The sequence below is a fragment of the Pezoporus occidentalis genome, unplaced genomic scaffold (genome assembly GCF_034315485.1).
Source record: "Pezoporus occidentalis ecotype Australia unplaced genomic scaffold, CSIRO_AGI_Poc_V1 ctg196, whole genome shotgun sequence".
Lineage (NCBI taxonomy): Eukaryota > Metazoa > Chordata > Aves > Psittaciformes > Psittacidae > Pezoporus > Pezoporus occidentalis.
In genome coordinates this window covers 36,162-52,465 of record NW_026913811.1, presented here as the reverse complement: position 1 = coordinate 52,465, position 16,304 = coordinate 36,162, and the positions used below count along the sequence as shown (strand labels likewise).

The 16,304-nt window shown below is 39.5% G+C and overlaps 1 protein-coding gene across 1 annotated transcript in view; it reads right to left on the bottom strand.

Moving 5' to 3' along the window:
• Window positions 1-1,056: 1,056 nt before the first annotated feature.
• SLC44A1 (solute carrier family 44 member 1) overlaps window positions 1,057-16,304 on the bottom strand; it is a gene marked incomplete at its 5' end in the record, with an annotated part of 29,329 nt that continues 14,081 nt past the window's right edge. Inside the window, 6 exons of the mRNA XM_062617465.1 lie at window positions 1,057-7,700; window positions 9,906-9,986; window positions 12,118-12,354; window positions 13,387-13,524; window positions 14,549-14,632; window positions 15,088-15,244. Coding sequence (XP_062473449.1) covers window positions 7,677-7,700; window positions 9,906-9,986; window positions 12,118-12,354; window positions 13,387-13,524; window positions 14,549-14,632; window positions 15,088-15,244 — 721 coding nt within the window. The remainder of the gene's footprint in view (window positions 7,701-9,905; window positions 9,987-12,117; window positions 12,355-13,386; window positions 13,525-14,548; window positions 14,633-15,087; window positions 15,245-16,304) is intronic.

Below are 16,304 nucleotides of genomic sequence, written 5' to 3'. Positions count from 1 at the left end.
AACAGTTTCAGCCTTGGGTTCAGAAGTGGCAGTGGTTCCCAGATTGAAGTAAACCATCTTATGCAAATGCAGTGCTGAAATGGTTTGCAGTAAAGAGTACCACAAGCAAAAAAGGACGGCTCATCTTGGCTGATTATACTATTAAAAAACCTGGCTGTTAAAGGAAACAGAAATTTGCTGCTCCTGGGAGAGCAGAAGAGAAGGAGTCTTTGTGACTGCACATGCCTCCGTTAGTAGTGTTATACAGGTGCTGTTACTGCTTCTATTCACTATCCATCTGCAGCTATCTAAGCTTGTTTGAGCAGCTCTGCAGAACACGATCCTGCTTTGGGAGCAGGGAGTGTGTGTAGAGCTTGCAGAACAAGGAGATGGCCTCACAAGGGGTGCAGCACTGGGATGTGCAGTTTGCATAGCTCATAACATGATTTCTTTCGTCCCTCCCTACTCTGCCTTCCCCCTTAGCTGTGCCTCTAAGGCAAAGCGTATGTTATTAGACAGTCTGCTCCAGAGAGATAGCATTAGCAGACCAGAGAGTGCTGCATCCCAGGTGAGAGCCAGGAACTCTGTGCAAGTGTGTGATGGCAACCTCCATTTCCACAATGAAGCCTTCAGCAACCTCTTCAGTGTGGGACTGACCTTTCAGCACACCCTGTAGCCTATGTATCAGGGAGGCCAAGGAACCTGGTGATGGGTGAAACTGTTGGCATACAGTTAAAGGGGCAGTTTCCTATCCCCAGGAGAGAAGCTGAGGAACAGAAGGTTAGAGGGGAGAATGACAGAGAAAAAACACATCTTTGCTCTCCAAAACCCGATTCAACCCTCCCAGCTCAGCATAAGCATTAACATCACAACTCTTTCCTTGGCATCAGGACAACGAGAGAGCCAAGAGGGCATGCCTGGCAGTACTGCAGGTACCCAGCTAAAGGGCAGGCACAGAGCAAAGCTAATACTGAGCAAAGATTTGGATGGGTTCTGCTTGCTTCCAGGGTCATGAGGCAGTTTCCTAAGAAAAGCATGGCTTAGCACCCTGCAAGGAAGACAACAGAAATGTCTCTCTTACTTAAAAAGAAAAGCTTTATTTTGATACATTAAAAAATCTATACATTTCTTAGACTAAAATACAGTTTTGCATCAGTATCCTGGCACAATGTCAGTTTACACAGAAAATCTAAGATTAGATCAGCACTGATAATTTCCTTTCTCTTCCTGCATTCACAGCTTGCAGTATAAAACATTTCAAATTCTCAAGACAACAATAAACAGTGTCACATTTACTTTTCCCATTCCCAAAGGAGGTGGCATTCCACTGGAAAAAGGAGCACCTGTGAGTTGATCTTGATTCAATGTAAATCACTAAGCCAGTCCAGGGGTTTGATTGCCCTGTTCAAAGTATGAGTGAAAGCATATGAAAAATTTATTTGCAGATGAAGCTTTGATAGACAATGCAAGTACTGTCAAGCCTTTAAAATCTGTTCAGAAGATTTTCCGTTTTCCTTAGGTATCTGCTATAATCAGCAACACCATCCACCATATAGAAGTAACTCCTTTCTATGGGTATAGGATTCCACCTTCTTTCTTGCTCTGAAGAGCTCCAGAGCAAAATAAAAGCAGGGCACAGGGGATGTTGCTGTGAGATGTCTGTGAATCGAAATGTGATTTTTCTTAACTACTGTGAAGATCCTGTGGAACATTTTCTACCTGTGAAATCCTGCTCTCCATGGCCCCACCTAACCTCTGACAGCTGCTTTCTGGCTGACATTGGAAACAAACCCACATTTCTCTTTTCTTCTCCCTCACTCCCCTGTGAGACACTACAACACAGTCGGCGGCACTCTTTCTCTCATGAGAGCAATTCTCCCTTTTCAGTCAGAGCAGGGCGGGACCCAACCAATACCGAGACTGGAGCACATACAGTATTTATTTGAGAATTAGAAACTGTGCAGTGAGCGCCCAACTTCTGCTGGGTTTCATGACTGGCAGCTTCCTCATCTCACAAAACCTGTCTGAAATACTCCCTAGCTGCTCCTATTTCACTCAAATAAGAGGGAAGTGGTGGTTCACTTGAGGAATGGCAGCCACCTATGCTGCCAGCGTCTTTCATCAAATACACGAAGAAGCCAGCTCTCTGCGTTACTGAAATTAGGCTAGTTCTTTTGCTCTGAATTCTTGCAACTTTGGTTCTAAGGGGAGTCCCATATTTGTTCTATAGAAAAGTACCAAATGTTTAAAAGACTTAACTCATCATACTTGTGTATGATGACTTGACCTCAGGGGAGTAGAATCTGATGGTGTTTACCGGTTTTCTGTTAGTTCTAACAGATCTCTGTCAAATGAATGCCAGGTAGTTTAGCCTCCAAATGCGTATTTTTAGATGGATTCATGCTACCTATTTTCCCTAGAAATATTTTCATAATTCCAATATCTCTGAAGAGCTTTGGCTTGATTGCATTAGCTTGCAAACACTGCAAGACACATCACAGCGCCATCCCAGATCAGAAATTCTGCCTTTTACACATGACCCACATCACAAGTTTCATCTCATCCCTCATCTCTCCAAATATAAAAGAATAAAAATACCTTGAGAACAGTATTTGCTACAGAACACAAGAAATACAGTCTTACTAGTCTCCGTTATATTTTGTTATGTGATGGAAGTAACGGCAGAGATGAAGTAGTTGAAAGAGCATTTGAAAATGAAATATTTAGAGTAAATTTCTATCATCCCAACAAGCAAGCTGAGTGCAAGAAATGCTTCAAATAAGCCTATTGGGTTTCGTTTTGGGAAACACAAGGGTTTTTTTTTTCCACAAAGAGGAAATAGGATTTCTGTGGTGATAATGTGTCACACAAGCTGTTCAAGAAACAATGGACTAGTGATGTTTAGATATAGTAAATAGTACCTGCACAGGCAAAGCCATGATTTAAAAACAGGAATGTTGTTAGGTATCTACTTTTAAATCTTAAGATTGTTTCTTAGAATGACTGTGCCATGTTCAATACAGCATGTAAATATGCACTCAGAACCAAATGATCACTGGATGGTGATGATAAGTATATGTCTGCTACATGCATTTTATTCTGACTCTATAACATACATTCATAGAATACATCGTAACCACTCAGAGCAAACCACTAAAGTGCATGCCCCGAGGGCATATTAAATATGTTGTCTCAAACGCTGGCTGCTTAACTGCCAGAACACTGATACAGAAAGGGCTCATTTTTGCTTTATATCCCCATTTTGTGCTGAAAGAGTAAGAGCTAGCATCCCCTGCTCCCTCAGTGAAAGGGAGCACTGTGGAGCAGGCTACTTGCCTGCGGCAAAAAAAGCCCTTTCAGAAAGAATAACCACCCTGAGAAGGTGCTATACAGAAATGCAGGGAGCAAGTCTCAGATTAACTCTTGGGTAAGTGGACCTATGTACTGGGTTGGGCTGGGATGGAGTTAATTTTCTTCACAGCAGTATGCATGGTGCTGTGGTCTAGATTTTTGACCAAAACGGTGTTGACTAACACAAAAGCATTTTACCTGTTCTTGATCAGTGCTTGCACAGGGTCAAAGGCCTTCTGTTTCTCACTCTGCCACCGCAGCAGAGCAGGCTGAGGCTGGACAAGAGGATGTGAGGGCACACAGCCAGGACAGCTGACCTGAACAGACTGAAGAAATACTCCATACCATATAATGTCATACTCAGCAATAAAACTGGCGTGTGTGCGTATGTGCGGTTCCAAAGTAGCTGTTGCTTGGGCATTGGTCTGCTGGTGGGAGGTGGTGAGTGACTGCCTTTGCATCACTTGGGATTCTTTTCTTTGAACTATCTAGACACTTTTTGTCCTTCCAATCCTCTCTCCCATCCTGGCAGGGCACTGAGCAAGCAACAGAGTAGGGGCTTATCTGTCAGCCAGGGTCAACCCACTACAGTGTGTAACTGGGATTTTAAGTTCTCCCTTCTGTCTGGGACAGGCTTTCCTAATGCAGAAAGTCCTTGGGTTACTATGCCAAGCTAAGGCCACATGTAAAAACCCATCCTGTTTTTGGCAGCTAGGAGTGTGAACATAAGCTACAGAAAAGCTGAATAAGCAATTCTAAGGTGACCATACCATATGTTTAAATCTAGAGCAGCACTGAAACTGTAAAAGTGATGAGCTGCACTCCTAATGCCAGCAAGCACAGCGATGGAGTGATAACGTACAAAACAAAAACCCACCTCAGAACTTCAGGTCAGCACCTACTACCCCTCCCAATCAGTCCAGGAAATACCCTGAATCATTGCCTCAGGAAGGTGAGAAGGCATGTGCCAAGATCAGTGGAACAAAGGGGAGATGACACTCGGCCACTTGGCACTCCTCTGCTGCAAGAGCAGCATAGAAATAAGACCTAAAAGAACACAGTTCTCTAGGGCTGGAAGAGCAATAAAAATGACACACTGTTGCTCAACTTCCAAATAAGAGAGTAAAATAACGCAGAAAAAATGTAAACAGTTTAAAGAATGGTATGCTTTTTTCCTTTAAAACCTAGTTGATCAAAGGCTACAAAGAAGACCATTTGGAGGAACCAAATGCTGGGAACCAGCAATCCCAATGGCTTAATTTTTAAACCCAAATTGGCCATACTGAATCTCCAGTCCTCAAGTACTAAGTCCACAAGTTCAGTGGACTTCCCAAGGAGATGATTTCTCTGTCTCAGCTGTCTTACCTGCTTCTCCTGCAGTCTTATTCCCAGGGCAGCATCACTGTCTAGTTAGTCTAGACTGCTTCCCAAAAAACAGTCCATATACTGGCTTTAATAACCAGCTGGCAAAAACCAGTATTTAATCCATCACAACTGGCAGACCCCAGCACCTCTACTGCCAACTAGTGATTTACATGTCAAGTGTTCTCCCACTCTACTATCCTACTAGGGAAGGGAAGCAGAGTCTAAACTTGTCCTGAAAAGTTGTCTCTTCAGATGTCAGTCTTCTGTTTGCCTCCTTGCACAAGACGGATCTGGAAGAGGGCAGTTTGTAGTCTGTTTGCAAATGAACCTCAAAGGATATTCAAAAAGCTTTAAAGGGCCACTGGAAAGCCTGCATGTGGATGGAATGCCTTTTTGGCACAACTGAAAAGCTCTGCATGCTGGATATACACTCAAGAATGGTGCACACAATTTTATTAAGAACTTGGTAATGATATAGATTTGCCACTTAAACATTACAACTACCCATAGTAAAGTGTTGCCTGTATCTTTTAAACACCATGTAAATAAAACAAATTTATTTTTAAAACAGGATAAACTGCTATAAAAATGGTGCACAGTCAAGTAATACAAAAATACAAAATTTGTTTCCAACTGCAGTTCTAGTTGCAATTACAGAGAAAAACCCCCACCCGGGACTTCCAGTGAGCAGAGAACACAAACTTGTGGAACTGGTCATAGCAGAAATTTGTTGTCAAAATGAGCAAAATTCAAGGCTTCAATCAAAGCACCTTCAATAATTTCCAAACAAGATGGAAATTAGTTTCTCTGGAAGCAACTGGGTATATGATAAATCTCTTGGCCTTGGAATTCAGTTTCTAAGGTTCATCTAAGCCAGCTTGTAAATTTCTGTTGCTAACCCTCATTGATATACACAAATATCGGTGTTCAGTGCCACTGCTGTCTTACACATTGGTACAGCAAGAATGTCTCCTCTCCACGAACTTAAGGCTGCTGAAGTGCTTCTTCTAGATAGCCTGATCTCTAAGTTGAAGTGAGAGGCCTCTCCCGTTGTCCAGTCTGAATCCCTAGGTTGAAGCTCTAGGCCAGTTAGCACTTACATAGATGAGTAACTTTATAACATTCTCCTGATGTCAGTGGAGCTACCGATTTGGATTACTTAACTAAGTGTCTAAGAGCTTGCAGGATTAGATAATTCTGTCTCCCTGCCTCCCCAGCAGCTATCATTTCTAAATATATTTTTACTTTTGCGTAGTTTGGGTTCTGTGATATGAAAAGAGTAAATCCTTTTAATTGCATTACCGAAAGAAAGCTAAACAAATTTATCAAATAATTTATAGAAGCAGGAGTGAAATATTTTACTGTTGCCAAAAGGTAAAGAGCACTGGTTAGCTACTTGATACCAAATATTTCTTAAACCTTCGGCAGCAATTTAAAAGTCTGATCCTCTGAAAGGAAGCACAGATAACTGCTTACTTGTTAAACCTTTGTAAGACAAGTTGTGCATGTCTCCAGCTAGACATACCACTCCACTCCATTGCAAACCTTCTGTAGATGGGCTTTTCTCTTCCAAAAGATTTTCTTGAATGGAGTGATTGAACCATCGAGGCATTATTCATTTGTACAGAGCTCGTATTTAGTGCAATAAGTTTAAAAATTCTGCTCTGAAATATTAATTTTACATTAACAAAAATAGTTTTCTTAAAAAAATTGTAACAAAAGGAGTTTATAGCATAGACAGAATCATGAATTCTTAGCAAATACACTTCTAAGCATTTACCATTACAGTATGCCGAACAATTTAATATTAGCATTTGTATCTGGTGAGCTTCCAGACTGAAAAGAAATGTAAGTATCTAATAATAATAAAAAAGCATGTTCTTTTGTTATTATTTGATAACTTTAGATAACTATCCTGGCAGTTACACTTCTAAAGAAATGTTTCTCTGCCCTTTCCTGTTTTAGCCACCTGCTACAGTACATACAAATATGGATGAAATGACAGGTAAGGAACAGTCCCTTCCTCCTCCCAGAGCTCTCCAGCATGGAATGAAATGAAGCATACAGTACTTTTTTGTACAGGTGTACAGTCCATTTCTCTTTCCATCCTCAGCATCTTTATCTCTAGTCATGAATTAATGATGAGTATGACTAAGACTGAGCTTTAACAATGTTATTTCAGTTGTTTGATATGGAGAATTCATACCCTTCAAAGGAGCACTGCTGAAGTGTGAAGAAGGCTACTGAACTCAAGGGGAGGACAGATGGCAATGGGTATGAGGGGTAAGTAGGGTAAAACAGGAAGTTAATTGCATATAAAAATTATCTGTCCCCATTTTGTAGTTTCCGTTTAATAGGAGATGCAAGGGCTCCCACACACCTGAATACCTGAGGAGTTGGTTATTGTGATATCTGATACTGATAAAACAAAACTATGCCCAGCCAGGGCTGAAAAGTAAAATGACTGCTTTCAAACCTGTTCAAATTTAATGAACTCTCACTGAAACCACCTTCTGAAAACCTAAATTTGAGACTTTTCTTGATTTGAAGGTTTTCCTTGCATATAACTGTCCTGACTTTAATGCAGATTTAAACAAACTAAGCACGTAAAACTCTCACCACATTAGCAGTGTCATGGGAAATCTGTCTCTACACCAGTCATCATTTCAGATTATATTTACAGTGATACCTCCTCCAGATTGTAAAATATCAGGCAGATAAGAATCAACATTTCCATGACCACAATGAATAATTAAAAAAAATGGAACAATGATAAAGCTGCTTGTAAAAGCCACCCGTATGAAAAGAGTACATGTTTCACAAAAATAATTGTTAAAAAAAGTATTAAATCCCTGTTCCTTTTCTCTGCTTTTGGCTGTTTATTTTATATATATATATATATATATATATATATATGCATGTATATATGTATATATATACTGTTTTGGAATGTCAATGGGTTCCAATATGGCTGGCTAGTTTCAAGATGAACTTGCTCCAGAGGCCTAGAAAACAAAGTCATACAGTACAGTCTTAGACAAATGCCAAAGGACAAGGAGAAACTGAGTCAAAGGGGTCACTGGAAATCACAAAGAAAGAAAAGTGAAAAGTTGTTTTTTTTCTTGTGCCTTGATACAAGAACAGAAGGTCCCAGCATTTAGGGCATTTCAGTTTTAGAACTAATTGTCATGTCTAAGAAATATCTGCATTTCAAGGAGACTGAAGCAAAACAGGAAAGACTATTTCTAAAAAAAGAAGGAAAAAAAAAAGAAGAAAAATTAATCTAATTTTCAGATACCAAATTTGGGGACTACAGGCACTACTAGTACAGAATAGAATTATGAGTGACCCTATCCCAGATGTAACTGAGGCCTTTCCCAATGACTTGGGGAAAGGTATAAGAAATTTTATGGAGGTAACTGCTGTGTCCTGTCCTTGTCAGAAAGTGAATCCCTAGTATTCCAGAAACTGATCAACTGGAGCTGAATGCCCGAAAATGGAAGACCATTTGAGAGAACATGGCGCAATCAGTTCCAAACAAGACAATCACATGAGCAGCAAAACTGGGAGTAATTCAGCAGGTGACACTCAGGGTGAGCCCCAAGGGCTCAGCATCTTCGCCAGCAGTCCTAGGATGACTCTGGGACAGTGCCAGGCTCAAGCACCTGGAGTCATGTTCATGAAAGAACAAGACTATCTTTGACTTGCAAGTACTTGGTTTGCTCTTTTACAAGCAGGGGCGCAGTGAACAGGCTTTAACATCCAAGTTTAGGCAGTCAAGTAAAAAAGGCTAAGTTTCAATCTGCGCTAGCACTAATGACAGCATAAGTGTAAAACCACTTAAGGTATATCAGTTGTTTGAATTAGAGCTTAATTTAACAAAATTTTGGACTGAGATGTTTTCTGCATGTGACTAGAGGGTTTGCACACCCAATTCTCAATAATTTTAATGGTGTCTTTATATCTACAGCATTTAAATCACTCTGAAAACCCCCAACATTCGTGTCTGTTTGAACAGCTAGAATTACTCCCAGAATAAAACAGTAAATGAGCATAGAATTAGGTTTTTTTAGATGTATAAACACAGCAGCAATTAGGCATAAGCAAATCTAGAAATTGGTATAATGAAATAGCAACACACACAGAGCTACACATCTATCCACTTTACATCAGGAACCCATTCCAACTTGGTCAAAAAGTGCTCATGCAACATGGCTTCATGTACATCATTGAAAAAAAAATCTACTGTTAGCATACACTTATTTAGATTCCCTTAGTTTAAAAAATTGTCCCATGGTAAGGAACTGAGCCAGGTCCCAAATACTCTGAGAAAGTATGACGGAACAAAATTTTATTTCACAAGTAATATTGCACAATGACAACTCATACCTTACCCAGCCTGGCTCTCCATCATATGTTCTCACTTCTCCCAACTTCCAAAATCATCCTCCTATCTGTTATCTGTACCATGTATAGCTGTTCCTTAGTCCAGGCTACTCAGACATGCAATGCCTTCCTAACAGGCACACCATAAGTAAAACAGGCTGCAGAAGCATAAATGATGCATTGTTCACTGTCTGTGTATCTGACAGTGTGAGATGGAAAAAGCACACAAGAGACAAGCAACGTAAGTAGCTGGCAATAAAAACAAACAACTGGGAGAAATGTCATTTCAGCAGGTTGAAAGGAATCACTGTATCCAATTCCATGGCACTGTATAATATATAAAATAATTTGGTGAGAGCTTTAAATGCCTGGTCCTACTTTGCAACAATGGATGCACGCAGTAGTGTTCTTCAGGCTTTTATGGTGAACATAAGATGAACAAAAATTGTTCAGCTCATGGCTGAAAAGATGATTAAATTCAGAATAGCCCAATGAATTCCAGAGCCAACTTATTTTGAGAGTCTTTAGCAATTGGGACTGTGTGTGCATGCCACAGAGCATGTGCTACTAATCCTAATGAAATGATGCATTTATGTCAGAAGACACAGTTCCTTTCATCTTACTTTTACAGGAGATGGTCTCAGCTGTGACAAAAACTCTGCCATCCAGGTGATAGGCAAGCTCACAAACAGAAAAAGCAGAACATCTTGAGTGATACAGAGAACAAAAACTTCTCCTGAAGAAGTGCAGTCAGTAAAGACAAAGAGGGAGAAGAAGTAAAAGTGAAACTCTTGGAGGACCGCCACCTCCTCATCTGCACCTACCATTGGTTTTAGCTCTCTGCCCTCAGCTCCACCTCCCCGACCAGCTTCTTTCATAGATTTTCTACTATTCTCCACAAACTCCTGAAAAACAGTAATGAAGTGAAAAGAGCTTTCTTAGAGCAGACTCCAAACATCAAATATCAAGACAAAACTTGAAGATGTAACTGCTCAAAATGCCAACACAACTTGTTCCTCCCATTTCTCTTGTTCAGACATAGTCCACAAAATATCAAAAAAGCCTGCCAAATAACCACAAAGGTCTCCCTCATTTAATTCTGGAAGCCAGAGAGGTATATGCCTTGTATGCTGATAGAACTTTCACAGTTACCATGCAACGCCCTTCTTTATGGGGCAGGAAGATAAAGGGTGGTTGTCAGAAAAAACAACAACAACAACAAAAAACTAAAAAAAAAATCTAAAACCCATAACAAAAAAAAAAAACAAAAAAAAAAACCTAAAAAAAGAATCCCACAGAAAAAAACCAAATATCCCAGTTACTACATCCCATCCTGTTTACTCTGCGTAATGTTAAAACTCCATTAACAGAGGCACTTGGAGACAATTACTTGCAAAGTTCTGTTGATTTCCCCAACTTCTCTCAATTCAAACACTAAATTTTTCACTGGATCAAAATCACCTATTCATGAAGATTAGCAAAGATTCTAATTCAATTTTAAGTCTTTTTTTTCTTTTCTCTTAAAGGCAAGCATTTTGTTGCAAATTTCATAGAATCATAGAATAATTAGGGTTGGAAAGAACCTTAAGATCATCTCGTTCCAACCCCCCTGCCATGGGCAGGGACACCTCCCACTAAACCATATCACCCAAGGCTTCGTCCAACCTGGTCTTGAACACTGCCAGGGATGGAGCATTCACAACCTCCCTGGGCAACCCATTCCAGTGCCTCACCACCCTTACATTAAAGAATTTCCTCTTTATATCCAATCTAAACTTCCCCTGGTTAAGTTTTAACCTGTTCCCCTTGTCCTGTAACTACAGTCCCTAATGAATAGTCCATCCCCAGCATCCCTATAGGCCCCCTTCAGATACTGGAAGGCTGCTATGAGGTCTCCACGCAGCCTTCTCTTCTCCAGGCTGAACAGCCCCAACTTCCTCAGCCTGTCTTCATATGGGAGGTGCTCCAGCCCCCTGATCATCCTCCTGGCCCTCTGGACTTGTTCCAACAGTTCCATGTCCTTTTTATGTTGAGAACACCAGAACTGTACACAATTTCAGCAAACACTAGCTGCTAGTGTTTTGTGATATCAACTGCTGACTAAAGAAACCCACAATGCTTTTATAAATTACCTGTGTTATCTTCCAGGACAGCATGCTGCATTTTACTCTTATTCTGTGATAAAAGCAACTCATTAGCTACTATATACACTAGATTCTGTGGTGTTTTACCAAAAAAATTAATATTAAATTCTTGGCATGGTTTTCTAACAAGTAAACAGAAAAAGAAATTATGCCTAGAATTCAAGAGAATCTTCCTCTGGTCAACACGAGTGTGTATTTTACAGTGACATATTCTACGGTTGACACAAAATACTGGTAGGAAAATTACCTACTCAACAACAAACTGAAAGGCTTGAGAGGCAGGATTTTTACATCTTGGTCTCTAGCTAGAGTGAACAGAGAATAAGATGAACAAACAAATCAGAACTGAATTGTTCAAAAGGCCTTGATGTAGCAACTAGGCTTCAGGACAGATCATAAAACCTGTTTTTTCTGTGCGTGACAGAGTCAAATTCTGATTGCTGTCTATCTGAAGAAGAAAAACTCCAGTGTGGTCACTATCCGTGTGTGCGGTAGAATTCTCTGATATTTTTTCTTTTCATATCCCAAGAGAGGTCCTTCTTAGGAAAGCATAAAACCCAAGCCTTTACCCCTTGTTTTGCTGCTTTCCATTCTGCACTGTTATCATTTAACAAGAGTGAGATTCTGTAAAATGACTACTCATCTCACAGCCAGCAAATAGAAGCCAATACCAGTGATGCCAAGGGAAGGAAGCATTATTACTTACTTATTATTAATTACTTATTATCACACTGCTTGCTGATCAAGCCATGAACAAGACAGCAATGTATCCAGATTAAAAAAACCCCAACAAACAAAACATATTAAAGCCACCTAGTGAGTTCACTTCCTTGTCAAAATACCTATTTTATGGAACCATATCTGTAGATTTAGAGAACAAGGCAAAACTTACCATAAGAACTTTATCCATGTAGAATTCCCTCCCAGGGCTCCCATCATTGTATTTTGTATCGATGGCAAAACATAAGAAAAGGACATCAACAACCATTTCATAAATGGAAAGGAAGCAGTGGGCAACCAGGAATGCAAAGAGGCAGACAATGATGAGTGGCAGCACCCAGATGGTGTAATCTCGTTGGTAATTCAGCAACATGATCCCAGCCAAACCTGTACTGCAGACAATCAGGACCTGAAAAGGAAAACAGTAGACAAACCTAATGGTAGAAGACTTTTGACATTTTTAGTTTGGTCTGATACTGTTTGGTTTTTTTTTTAACCTGTGTGCTTATTGCTTTGCAAAGGATTGATTTTGCTTGATTTTCTGTCTCATCTGCATATAGGGGAAAGTAGATCAGAACTCGCTTGAAGCACTTCATGTAACAGTCTCCACAGAACTATATTGTGTGTGAGACCCCAACAGACAGCTATTTCACTGGGTACCAGCTTGGTCTTTGGGAATAATAAAAGGAGTAATACAGTTGTTGTGGTAACAACATTTTGAACATTTCAGAACCTAATATTATGAATTGTAGAACAGGTGAGCTTTACTGTATTATGAAAATATAAAGTTGAACTAGTAGAGAAGGAACATGATAGAGGAGGCAGGCTGTCAGCCTAGCACTGTTTTAGCTGACACTAATTTTTATATGCTGCACTGTTCATTTTAACATTTCTGTCACTTGTGCATTTCTCTAGTATTTTGAAAGACATTTTTTCAGGGAGGTGTTTTCTAACACCTTTCAGACCCCTCCATAAAACCATGTTATGTAATTTCATTACCTCCCAAGCACCTTTGCCTTCATTATTACTTCTCACATTTTATTGGCTTAATTACTAGATTAAAAGATCAGACTACTGTACTCTGACTAAAAAAAAAGTAGAGAAACTTAGTAAGGAAGACAGCTGAGCCCAACCAGTGTCCAAATGCTTATGCATTTGAGTGGATTGGTATTAATTTTTTTAGTAAATGATGACACAACATCATTCAAAGGATAGGAATAATTCACTGGATTAAGTTCCATGAAGTATATCTCCAACAGCTGGAGACCCAAAAATGTGACTGACCAGAGCAATTATTCTAGTCTCCTTTTAATTCTCTGAGTAGAGTGCATGCCAAGAAACAGGAATTTTAATGCATGTTGTATTTGAGGTGCAAGCCGTTGCTAAGGAAAGCTTGCTAATATTTAGGTTTGTAACAACTGTATACAGCAGACATACATACCTTTCCTAGAAACAGCATAAAATCCCCAACTGTGTTTATGGCAGCCACTCGCAAAGCATTTTCTACTAGAATAACAAAGGCATCCTTTGCTGAGGTGCAGAAATTGGTGCTGTTGATAGCTGTGGCTGTATATGCATTCTGGGAAAAGGAGATTGAAGATTTACGCATGAAATGATCAGATATTTCAGATGGGAGGGTGGAGGGGGAAGATATGGCTTCTGAATAAGTCACATAAGTTGTAAGAGGTTAATGAACAAAGATTCCCTTAAGAGTTCTTGAACCAAACAGTATGTACCAGCTGACAGAAGACTATATGAGGTAGAGGATTACTATTCTTCTCCTCCCTTGCTCATCATTTATGCATTAACAAGTTTATTCTAAAAAACTAATTAAATAGAATTTGCAATTTCTCTGCAGGAGGAGGTGAGCAGTGGCTTAACTACAGGAATTAAGTAGTTAGAAAAATATTCTGGAAACAGAAGAGTTTGGGAGTCATACAAGTCCACCAAGATAATTTCTAGATACTTCACTTGACTGCATTCAAGGTTAGTGAGGACAATTTTCAAGGATTACACTGGGTTTTTTTAAATACTTCCTTCTGATTTTATTTTTTATATCTCCACAAGCAAAAAAGCGAACAGTGGGAAAAGATATTAGGTATCACACAGGTGGAATCACAGGCTAGTAAAACCTCTTTTACAAAGGAGTCTGGCCAGCCAGTGTGTTGCAACTTGTGACTCTTTCCACTTTGTAAATTGTAATGACAATTTGATGTTACATACAGGTTTTCAATTCTGTGAGCCTTAAATATTACACCTAGAAAAGCTTCCCTCCCTTTCACAGCAAACGTATTTTTTGAAACTCTTATGTAGTTTGACAGGGCTGATATGAGGGGGAGCATCTCCAACCACTAAACAAATTGTTAACAAGGTTGAGATACCGTATTCACAAAGATGAATACGGACCATTTTTCACCTTTGCAATGTAAACAAAATGGAGTGATTTGAAGTGTAATTTCAGTAATGGAGACAAGACTGAGCTACCGTAAACCAAGTTCAATTCCATGGTACGGTACATAATGTTTTAGCCTCAAGACAGCATTCTGGGAATATATCTGTATATTAGCAGCCCTTAGATAAACTTTTAATATTAAAAAGCTTACCTGATTTAAGTAGGTCAGGCACTTTTCTAGACACCAAAGGCAGCAGATGCAGGCTTTAAGCATACAGCGAGCACAAGCATTTTCCTAGGAAGCACAGAATGTGGGAAAACAAAGATAAAGAAGAAAACCAACAGATCTTAAGCAAACAATAATCCTTCGTGTTTCAGTAACTGATAGGTTGGCAATTTAAGCAGTCCCTCTCAGTTCCACAGTCCTTTAAAGACCAGATATTCATGGAATCACAGAATGGTTTGGGTTAGAAGGAACCTTAAAAGCTCATCTAGTTCTAACCCATCTGCCATGGGCCAGGTTGCTCCAAGCCCTGTCCAACCTGTCCTTGAACACTACAAGGGATGGGGCAGCCACAACTTCTCTGGGCAGCCTGTTTCACTGCCTCACCACACTCATAGTGAAAAACTTCTTACTTGTTTTTAATTTATACCAAAGAAGGCTTCCATCCTCCCACAGAGATTAAATAAATGTGCAAAAAACATCAGGCCTTGAGTTTCCATAAAAAAAATGTAATCTATTTCTCTTACTTTTCCTTTGAGTTGTGTATGAATATACATAAGGATCATTCGTGGTATCTTCACTAGCGTGATAATGAAAGACCCCTTTGCTACTGTTCCTAGGTGGCAACAAACAAGGCGATTAACAGATGCCAGAATAGGAGTAAATGGCAGATTCCTTTTCTCCCTGTTGAGAAAACGAATAAAGTAGAATGATCAGTATGTATGCAACATCATCCAGAAGTACTATAAATTCTCAATAAATAACATGTAAAACGAACATGTTATCCTTATGTTAAGTTTCAGGATGTATTTTTCACTCCACACTGTCAGACTGTGTTAAGTCACAGTTTTGGCTCTAATGCAGTAACAGGAATAGGAAAAGGAATCAGTATGTCTTAAGGGCAGGCTTCCTAGCAGCTGGCTGCACTACTGCTATCGCCAACTAGCAGTTCCTGTAAAACTACATTTGATGGTGCACAATTCAAAACCTTCCAAAACCAGTGAGAAACAATGCTAATATGTTTTGCAGTGGGACTACCGATAAACTTGTCTTCCCCTTCTGTTCTGTTGGAGATCTCTGTGGAGACTTTGAAGAGGATATTACTATTTTTATTTATTAGGTAAATCCTTCTCTCTGATGTTCTGCATTTCTGATTTAGCTATTATATCCTCAAGCACTCAAGTATTAAGCCTTAAAACAAGCTATTTTACTGCAATGTGGCTAGAATATTTTTAAGCTGTCAGATGAATACTCACATTCACAGGTTTGAAGCAACTCCCTCTTAAAGTTTTTATTTATGTTTCCTACCAAGGAAGCCACTTCCATTTCTTTCAAAGAACAGCTCTATTCAACATTTAAAGAATGGCTCTTCTTTATTAGAAATACAAACATAATTACAAGCATATTAAAGGAACAAGTGCTAACATTTCTGTGTTTTCTTCCAATTAACTTTTAAAGCTTAGGTGGGAGAAGCCAAATTCTATTTCCCCTTGGGCAAAATCACATAAATGGTATGAGTCTCACACCCAGACAACCCAACTACTTCCTCCTTTTGGGGCAAATATAACTGAGGGAAGAGTCCTCAGCTGCAGAATGCAGAACATCTTGATGTTTGTTATTGTCTGAGTTGAGAGAAATCATCTAGCTAAGGTCAATGAAGAGATGACATGTGTGAATTTTATATCACATTTTGTGAATTAACACCACATTTTATATGTGAATGACACATATAAAACATTTCTCC